The sequence below is a fragment of the Cyanistes caeruleus genome, chromosome 3 (assembly GCF_971803275.1).
Source record: "Cyanistes caeruleus chromosome 3, bCyaCae1.hap1.1, whole genome shotgun sequence".
Classification (NCBI taxonomy): domain Eukaryota; kingdom Metazoa; phylum Chordata; class Aves; order Passeriformes; family Paridae; genus Cyanistes; species Cyanistes caeruleus.
This window is the reverse complement of record NC_141703.1, coordinates 5429016-5439266: the sequence shown is the minus strand read 5'-3', so window position 1 is coordinate 5439266 and position 10251 is coordinate 5429016. Positions and strand designations below refer to the sequence as shown.

Sequence of the window (10251 nt, the reverse complement as noted above, 5' to 3'; positions counted from 1 at the left end):
CATTAATTTCAGATTAAATCTGTCACGTGGTTCCATGGATGTGAGGTCTGAACTGCTGCTTGTGCTGACCCAATGATCTGAAGGAATGGTGTGGTGGTCAGGCTGCTGAATTTTGTTCTTTCTCTGATCCTTTGGGTTTTGCTTGCACGAGGGACAGCAGGAACATGAAAGAAAGGGCGAGTCATCCTCACAAAACGTACTTGCAGACGTTTTGCAGAGGTGGAAAACACAACCTCCCGGTGGTGCTGGGCACCACACTGACCTTCAAAAGCCTCACAAAGGAACAAATGAAACCCCCAACGCTGGTTGCGTGTTTCCTATATCACTTTATTGACCGCCACTGACCACGTTCTCAGGTTGAGCGCCAGATACCAGCGGGAGAGGTGGAGCTAGCCTAGGGTTACAGGGAGAGAGCAAGGGAAACTGTGTGTCACACACAGGCTGGGGAGAGCTGGCTGGGGGTCAGAGAAGCCTCTGCACAGCGGTGAGCCCCCCTCTCTCCCCCCACGAGGGCCTACAAAGACAGTGGAAAGACGTGCTTGTCCTCCTGTCAGTTGTCCCGAAGGGAAATGACAGGGCAGAGGTGTGAACAGAGACACTTAAACACTTTGCTGAAAAGGAAGAAAATACACGTTGCAACCCCCCAAAGGTGAGATAGTATTAATTATTAATTATTATCATTATCATTATTTCTCCTGCGGTTGCAAGGAACTCGCGGCAGGTTCGTCACACGGACGCGGGGTCTTGAGTGTGGGGCTTGGCTCTGTTGCTGTTTGAGAGTAACCAGTTTAACTCTGAGTGGGGTACAGCAATTCTGCAGGGCTTTTCCCCTGCTCCAAGCCTCGCCTCAAGGCTTGGTGCACCAGGAGCCAGCGTTACTCGCGCACTCCTTCCTACCTGATGGTAGATATGGGCTACAGCACCGGACGAAGACCCTTTCAGCAAGTACAGCAGCATGGCAGCACTGCCATCCATGCCATCCCCACAAGGTTTAAGCTTCCAAGTCCACCAGCCACTCACCCAGCCCCTCGTTCCATCCAAGGGGAAAGGGGGAAAACAAAAAAAAAAATAAAAGAAAACAAAAAAAAACAAGAGAGGAAACAAAGTGGGGGAGGAACCAACAGAAGAAACCCCTCTAGATATTCACTGATATCTACGCAAAGGCTCTGGGAGTGAGACCTGCAGGTGGTGGCAGCCTGCACAGCGCGGTGGCCGGCGGGCTTAGGAGGAGGGAGCGGAGGTGGGCTTCTCCTCGCGGGACACGGGGATGGGCCTCTCGCTGTGGCTGGCGTCCATGTTGGAGGGGACCTTGGGGCCCGAGAAGGTCAGCATGCCATCGTTGGACAGGGAGCAGGTGATGGCAGCCTGGTCCACGTTGGCGGGCAGGCGGTACCGGCGGTGGAACTCGCGGGAGATGTAGCCATGGTCGTCCTGAGAGGCAGTGGGGAAAGGGGGGGAAGGCGTGTCAGAAACCCGCCGGCACCGCGCCGTGCCTCCCTTTGTCCGGCTCCCTCGGAGCAGGAGATCCACAATCCCTGGCGGATCCTGATACTGCTCTGCCAGGACTGCCGGGCACGCCTCTGCTGGGTTTAGTTCTACAGGTTTGTAGGGGTAGGTGTCCGCCCGACACCTCTGATGCTGCAAGAGCTGAGCAGAGCAGCAGGGAGTGATTTTGGCCATAGGTTTGATCCCAGGATGGGATCTGATTTGGACCTCTGATTTCAAAGGATGATTTGAGACAAAGTCTGGAGGCCTGGGAAGGTAAAAGCAAGGCAGACGTGTGCACCCATATATTTATTTACTAGGCTGCAATGCTGTGTCAGCCAAAGTACACAATCCTGGCCCCCTTCTTTTTCCGGCCAAAAGGATGAGAAATGCAATTATTTTTCTAAAGTTGGCCATGAGAATAATAACTATATTAAAAAATACATACTGTTTCCAGGCTAGAGCTTTGTCTGGCCAAAAATGTGTATGAGAAGAATTAAAACCCTGCTGGTATAATTCACTTTTCGACCCCCACAGATATTTCCATGACATCCGTGTTAAAAGTTTCCAAGCCTGAGGCACTTGGTTGGTTTTCCTTTGTTTTGTTTGCTCTTGCTTTTCTCTCCCAGTTTGGCATATGAAAACTCTGTTTTCACTAAGGATTCTGGCTTATGAAAACTCAGCCATGCTTCAGCAGCGCCAGATGATGTTCCGTGTCTGGCCCAGTGTTATTAGTGAACAATGGACATCGTCATCTGACGGTTATGGAAGATGATGATTGAAAATAAACAAAAGAGGGGTGGATTAGCTTGTTATTGTCAGATATCAGGTGGGGGCTCTATGGGAACAGGCCATGCCAATAATGACAATTCATAATTAACTCCTTCTTCTGATAAATTCTCTTTTTTTTCCTTCAGCTGAGAACCATTGGGAAGAAGGAGAACGGAGCTGGACTCCCCAGTTGCTCCATCATCACCGTCACTTCCACTTACCTGCCTTTCACTGTGCTTGCCATGGATTTCCACAAAGTCATCAATAATCTTCACACTCAAGTCTTCGGGAGAGAAGTGTTTTACATCCAGCATGATTGTGAACTTGTCCCGATCAGACCTCACCTGAAACGAGCATTGTCACACAGTGAGGCCCGAGCTCCGGGTGTGGAGGCAGCGCCATCACCACAGATTTAGAGGCCAAAAAAGGGGTGGTCTGGCACTTTGTCCTTCTGTGGCTATGGGCCTCAGCAGGGGCCTTCTTGCCATTTTGGGGACCCAGGGACATTGAGAGGCCGTGGGAGGTGTCAGGGTCACCGGGAGGCTGTGGGAGGTGTCTGCACCTTGGCTACTGCTTTGGGGACAGTTGTTTCTCCTTGCTGCTACTCTTGTGCCAGGGACCTTTTAGCACTCAGTGACCTGCCAGACAGACCAGGCACAGAGAGGGGATGGAAACCAGTGTAAGACTCGCTGGTAGCACGTGTTTTATGCTTTCAGTGGTTTATAGTTTTGTTGTGGTTGTAGCTTTGGGAGGAAAACGATAAGAGAGGGCTACAGAAAGCACCTGAATTTCAGATCACGGCCCCCACAGCTACACATTCCCCTACAGTTCCCTTCAGAAAATTGCTCCAGGGTCCTTTAGTGAAGGACTGCTAAAACCACCAAGCTCCCAAGGTGGAGGAGAAGGTGGAGAAAGCTCCCACTTGCCAGGGTGCTCTCCCATGTCGAGCTGCCCTCACAGGCACTTACTCTGGGACCAACCTTGCTCTTCTTCACTACACAGGTGGCGGGCACAGAGCAGCAAAACCAGCCTTCTTGTGTTGGAAATAACCCTCAAAAGGAGCCAAAAAGGTTCCTGTTTCTCAAAGGGAAGCTTTGTTCCCAGTGAGGGCAAGGGTTTCCTTTTGTGCCCGAGAAGGGGTGGGTGGGCTGTGCCTGGCAGTGGGACCGGAGTCTTCCTCATCCCCTCTTGTGGGGCTACACCAGTGTGAGATGTGGGTGGAGAGGAGCAGCTGGAGGCATAAAGAGGGAGAGGAAGGAAAAGGAGAGGAAATCAAAGGGCCCTTACCTCTGAAATGCCCGACTCCAGCACGCTGCGGAAGAGGGACTGCCTGTAGTAGGGGCTGATAGTGGACGAGAACAAAGGCAGGAGATCATACTCAAGGAGACCCTCTCCAAAAAACTGGTCAAACAAACGGCTTGGAATGAGGGGTCCCAGAGCACGCTTGAACCAGGGGTGCTGGATGGTAATGTCCATGCTGCTGCTGCTGCTGCTGCTGCTGCTGCTGCTGCTGCTGCTGCTGCTGAGACCTGTGGCTGCAAGGGGAGAGCAGAAGGGGCAGTGCCGCTGCTGGGGAGACGGCGATGCCTTGGCTGGACTGCACAGTGCAGCCCCAGGGAAGCTCCCCCTATATATACCGGCCTCGCAGAATGAAGGCATTAGCAGGATTCCTCTGGAAAGACATGATCTCATGATGGAGGCAACGCGGTCAGCAGAAATGCGGAGACTGACCTGGAAATGACAGTCTGGTTGGAATCGGTGCCAGATGTCCTGGAGGGATGATGCCAGGCAGCAGGCTGCGAGGCATGGGGTGCCCAGGGGTGCTGGCATGCCCCTTGCGGAATCGAGCAGGCTGAACAGAACACCCTGGTGGGCATCTCAAAGAGGCTTGTGAAAGAGATCTGCTCCGTGGGTCTTCGTAACCTGACCTTGGGTTTCATTAATTTGCTTCTTTTCTTCCCCTCCTTGAAGCAGAAACTCAACATTTCTTCCAAATAAATGAAACAGCTTTCTTCCAAGCAAGGAAAAAGGGTCTGATTCAGGTTGAAGAAGGGGAGTTTTTTGTAACATGCTACAAAGTCCCCCTGACACTCAAGAGGGGCCTGATGCCCCTGGCACAGGGATCATGGCAGGACTATCAGGGAAGCTGGACTAACAAATGATGCAGAGCATCGTTTTTTGTCTGACAAAACAAAAACTTTTAACAAAAAATACTTTGGCAAAAGAAAGAAAGAAAAATAAACTTGGTCTCTGACCGTAACATCAGTCCCAAAGCTGCTCTTGAGAGTGTCCTTGTTTTGATTTAGGAGTGATGTGGGAGATCCATTTATCTCATGGTGTCACAGCACAGATCCTGCTTAACATGCATTTCTGCTTATAGCTGTTTTTCAGTTCTGTTTCACTTAAAGCCTCCTTTAAGGGGTCATCTGGCACCCTGGGCTGCCGGGCAATGGGCACCGTGCCCGCCGCCGGAGCCGCAGGCTCTGCCAGAGAGCTGAGGTGGCTGGGCAGTGAAAGGGCAGCCAGGCTGCCCAGCCCCACAGCAAGGCTCACAGGCTGTGGCCACAGCTGAATCCCTATTCCCATCACACCCAGAGATGCAGGGACTGTGTTCCAGGAGCCTCTGAGCAGCAGAGGCACCCGTGTTGGAAGTCGTGCACTTCAGATATGAGGGGCTGAATCATCTTCTCACATTGTCAGGGACTAAAGAAACCAAGGGTGGCTGAGAACCTGCCCTCTTCTTGGGGAGAAACCAGATCATTCCAGGCCAGAGGAGCTAAACTGAGAAAAGCACTGAGGCTTTTCTATCACTGAGTGATATTCAGCTGAATATAAATAAATGGCCTGGCATCCAGGCACCGTGTGGTCTTGGAAAATCCTCGGACTTGGAGGAATTGTAGGAACCAGAAGACGCTGTTACAGAGGCTTTCCTTCATGAAAAGCAAAAACTTGAGCAGAAAAATACTCAAAACCACAGTAAAGACTGCAAAGAAGACAGACAAAAGCTTTTTACGTAGCTCCAGCAAGAAAAGGCCCCATCATCTGGCCTTGGCTCTCAGGCATGAAGGATTTTCTAAAATCGGGTGTCGAAAAGAAATCAATCCCTCCTCAAGGGAATGGAGAGGAAAAAACACAAGAGAGAGACCCAACCCCTCATTTATTCCCATTGTACCAAATCTGTCATTTTGTTTGAGAAATTAAGGGAAAGCAAATGAGTCATAAAGCACTACCAAGATTTTTCTTCAAGAACTCTGTGAGATTTGTCCTGGCAGAGGAAAAAAAAACCAATCTCTCCTCAGCCAGCCAGTTCCAGAGACCTCCTAACCTGCATTTAGCCAACTGGCAGCAATGACCTGATGCAGAATGCATCACCTGATGGGCAGGATAAGAGGAAAAGTGAGAGGAGAGACACAGGAACAAGTTCAAACCCCAAAGCACTCACTGGAACACACAAAGCAAGTTATTTATTTGACTGGTAGAGGAACTGTGGGAATGCTGTTCACACAGAAAGTGAGAGAAATTTGGGCAGACATGATGACAAATGGTGACAGGCCATTTGGGCCCCAGGTGAGGGGTGAATGCCATCCCTGAAGTGTGTTGGGAACATCCTCTTTGTGTTTCCCAAGCCAGGGGTTATGGCAGGAGCACAGGCAGCAATGCACACAATGGCAGGATCCTCTCTGGGCATCCTTCAGTCCTTACAAAACTGCCAAACCCTTCAGCTCTGACCTCCAGCGTGTTCCCCAGATTATTCCCTGGATTATTGAAGCCAGGAGGAAGGAGGGAGCTCAGGTTGCTCTAAGCCAGATCCAACCAGGCTTTGAACACTGCCAGGGATGGGCCAGCTTCTCTGGGTACTCTGTGCCAGGGAATACATACAGGTATGTATGTATGTATGTATGTGCCAGGGAAACATACAGGTAAACCAGAGCACTCTGAATGTTCACTGAGATTAAAGGAATTGGCTCTTCAGAGAAAAATGAGGAATATTTTTTTCAACTGAATTTTATCTGAAGTTATGTATACTACCACACACTCAAATAATTGAAAAGCGGCTGCCAACTTTGTGGTTTTATGCCTTTACTTTCTTCTGGACCCACATTTTCATGGCTTTCCCTAGAATTATCATATCCATATGTCTTGGACAGACATTTTTGTCTTTTGCAGGCAAAAATATTTCACTGAAATGTAAATTTTATTTACAGGCGTTTTTTTTTCTGATGCAGACTTCACACTGCCTGCATGCCTCTGGGGAAAAAACCAATCTCCTGAGATGCATCACATGTGACTTCAATGGTCTAAAACTTCTGTGTCCTGTTCATATGAGTTGTCCATACTTCCTGTCCAGCCGGTGGAGGGACAGATGCCTCCAGATCACATCATCATGTGGGTGGGTAGGAAAGGTGAAATGAGACCCCTTTCAGCAGTGTCTCTGTCTCAGAAGGGAGCTGAGGAGGCAATTGTAATTCTAATCTCCTTCTGGACAAGCAAAGCTGATGAGATGAACCCCATTCAGTGGGAATCTGGTATGGGAAGAGAAAGTGATCATTTTGCATCAGTTCAGCAGGCCAGACCTCACAAGACACGCAACATTTGAGCATCATTATCACCTGCTGAGCAAAAGCAGTGAGATTTGTTGGTGGAAATTGAATGGAAGAAAATTAATGAATATGGTCATGAGCACATCCAAGAGCAATGCATCAAAGGCAGTTTTTTCCAAAGCTTCACTGCAAGTTTAGAATGTGAGTCAAACTGAGAAAGTCCTCCAGAAAGTTCTACTTACCTTTGAAATAATCCCTTCCTAAACTATGATGTGTAATTGCCAGCATGTGAGTGAGACATTTAGTAAAGGATATTGCCCAGGACAAACTGAAGGAACCCCAGACCACGTTCCTGAGTAAAGCTGCCCTCAGCAAACAAGCACAGCCCCTGCTTGTGTTTAGCTGCTCTCAGTTTGTCTGCAGGACTGACACCCAGGTCCCATTTCCAGGTGAGCCCAGGGCTGTCTCCATCCCCTTTGCCAAGCTCTGTGCAAGCCCAGGGTGAAGAAAAAAAGCAAATATTGAAGCAGAGGAGTCACCAGTCAGGTGTAGTGACTGATCAGCAGTGACTGTGGAGGGTTTGTAGGAGATTCTGAAGTGCTGATAGAACGGGGTTCCTGTTCCCAACTGGTTTGTTGCAGCCCCAGGAGAGCCAAGACAGGCAGACTCTGCTCTGATCTGCATTTCCACTCAAGTCAAGGGTACCCTGTCACCCTGCAGAGGATGCAACTCATGGAAAAGAGGAATTCATCCCAGCGCTTTTTCTTTCAAATACACATATCAACCCCCAAAATACAACTATACTCATTTAAAAGGTCCTCTGTGTTTGTATCAGCTGTTTAGTGATAAGGGATTGAGCAACCTGTGGCAATATTTGATGATAAAATTGTTGCAGCATGCTGGTCAGACTGTTTCCACTTCATAGAAATCTATGAGTTACAAAAACAAGATCATGAGAGGGACAAGAAGCTAGAGTAAATAATAATGATTTTTTTTGCAAGTTTTCCTCCTGTCACTCTTGCTGTGGTGGAAAATACCACCTAATGTGTGTAAGAAAGCTGGTGAGCGGGGAAAAGAAACAAAAGACCATGTTTTTCTTACTCTTGAATAGACCAAGCTTTGGAAAAGATGCAAGAAGTCAGTATGAAGTCATAGAAGTCAGAATGCAAGCAGTCAAGCTGAAAGGGCAAGCTCACTCCTGGTTATCAGTTTTGGCTGCTAAGCACTTAGTAAAAGCTTTCCCTAGAAATGATCACAGAGCATTTGTTTCTTTCTTTCTTTCTTTTTCAGGGAAGAGCCTTTTCTTTATAAGAATCATTTCCTGTTCCTCATGACCAGGAGCTTCGAACCATTCCACCACACGGCAGGCCTGGGATGCTGATGGAGGAGGGAGCAGGTGATTATAACAGCAGTGAGACTCATTTTCCTGCCCACCACACAGGAAAAATCCTGTCCATTTTCCTCCATGGAAAGCAGGAAAGCAGTGATTCTGATGAGTTCTGAATGCTGTTGATATCTTGAAATTTATAAAGGATGGGAGGAGGGCTGGCCACGTTATCAGTGCAGTTTGCACGATGCTTATCTGGGCTTGGGGCTGCAGGGGAATGCAGTGGGATGTCTGGCATGAGAAATGGCAGGTGCTATTTTTAAAAAAAAATTAGATTAATTAGTGATTCTTATTAAAAGCAAAGAACACTTGAAAATAACTCTTGGGGGATAGTTCACAGCAAAAAAGAAGCCAGTTAGTGGGAGGGTCACTGCATGCTGAGCACCTTTGAAAAAACAAACAAACAGCCACCAAACTGGGCTTGCTTTCCTTTTAAAGAGAGACCAGCACATCCCTAGAGAACCCTGAAAATTCCCATTTCTCTCAAACAGCCCTGAGCTGCCCAGCTGGGAGCAGGTGAGCAGCCCTTATCCTCCAGACTCTTGACTGAGCTTGCCTCTGCAGCTCCTGCCTAATGAATGGTCAACCCTGTAACCCAGGTTTTGTCCCAGGAGGTCCCCACTCATGCTGACAATGCTTCTGTCCCACAGGGACTGTGGTTGCAAAGTTGCTGAACACCAGAGCCAGGGAGGGAACAATCACAGTGGGGACAAGTCATGGAGGGAACATTTTTAGTTTTCTACTGACAAAGAAATCTTCACCTCACCATTTTTCAGGTGTAATCCTGTTTTATTGCTGCCCTTTGTGATTCTTTTTTTTACTCCAACATCTCCTTTTTGCCAGTTTTGGAGGGATGGGGCAATTTTCATTTTACAGTATACAGCAATCCACAGTCAGCTTTACAATTCAGCTGTACACTGGAAAAGTTAAACATCCACTCTACTTATCCTAAGACTGATATTTATTTTATCTAAAGAATTTATATAATATCAACAGTCTGCCTTGGTGCAGCCAAAGAGGCTTAAAAAATTACTAGCAATCCCTTTTTTCCACATCAGAGCCCACATCCTAAACACTGAACAAATCCCATCAGTGTTTAGGGCACATAATATCATTGTTGTCAAATCAATGGTGAATTTACGTGCTGCTAATCCTTGGCACTTAGTCAAACAAGCTCAGCAAGTTTTAGCAGCACAATGCATTTTATGTTTTCATCAATGGATTTGCATAGGGAATGAGGGATGCTCTTTGCTTCCCAGCGTGCAGCAGCTCCCAGAGAGTGGGAGATGTGGAGAGAGCATCTCACACACACCCAGAGAGCAGGGGAACGGGGACAGGAGCAGGTTTGGAAGTTTACAGCTGCTAAGCAGTGATGCTTCTCCCCATCTGTAGATCTCAGGTGAGTATTATCCTGTAAAACGATTTGGCAGAGGCACAATTTCAGCCCTTTTCACTCCCCTGGTCCTTTCTTTATGTGAAACCATCTTGCTTGCAACTCCACAGAGCTTGCTGCTGAGAGTTCCCCTGCCTTGCAACCAGATCTCATCTCCCTGAGCTTTCCATGGCCCCTTGTGCTGCTGCGTAAAATATTCCCTTGGCTCTGGAAATTTGACCCATTTTTATTTTCAGACCAGAAAATAAACCAGACCAGAGAGTTTGAGAGTGTATGGTTGTTTTGTAACGTGATGTTTACTCATCTAAAGCAAATAATTATGGCAAGTGATGCAACACCTTGAGGAATTAAAATCTTGGCTATTTTTCAGAAGAAAGGAGAAGTTATGTCCATTCTTGGTTTGGTGTGAACCTTAAAAATTTTTTAAAAATAAATAAAGATATCTCTTCAGATAAGAGACCTCTACAAAAATAAATCACAACTTGCTACAACTTTGAATTCATAGATTAATTTTCTTTTCCTTCCAGTGTTCTTGACTGTTTACATGTGGGTTATTTCTTCTCAGTCCACATGAGCATGCCTGCACTGAGCAGATTGCAGAGCCCATTGCAGGGTGATCATACAGAACTTTCTTCTCCTAATGGTTGATACCCAGCCTTTGCACTGGGAAAGTA

General features: G+C 47.7%; 1 protein-coding gene across 1 annotated transcript; it reads right to left on the bottom strand.

The window, feature by feature from the left end:
- Window positions 1–306: 306 nt before the first annotated feature.
- CRYAA (crystallin alpha A) lies at window positions 307–5278 on the bottom strand. The gene is made up of 3 exons (XM_086879610.1): window positions 3544–5278; window positions 2478–2600; window positions 307–1431 (listed from the first exon to the last, which is right to left on the bottom strand). The coding sequence occupies exons 1-3, from the start codon at window positions 4084–4086 to the stop codon at window positions 1222–1224; spliced, it is 876 nt and encodes a 291-aa protein (XP_086735736.1). The 5' UTR covers window positions 4087–5278; the 3' UTR covers window positions 307–1221.
- Window positions 5279–10251: the final 4973 nt, after the last annotated feature.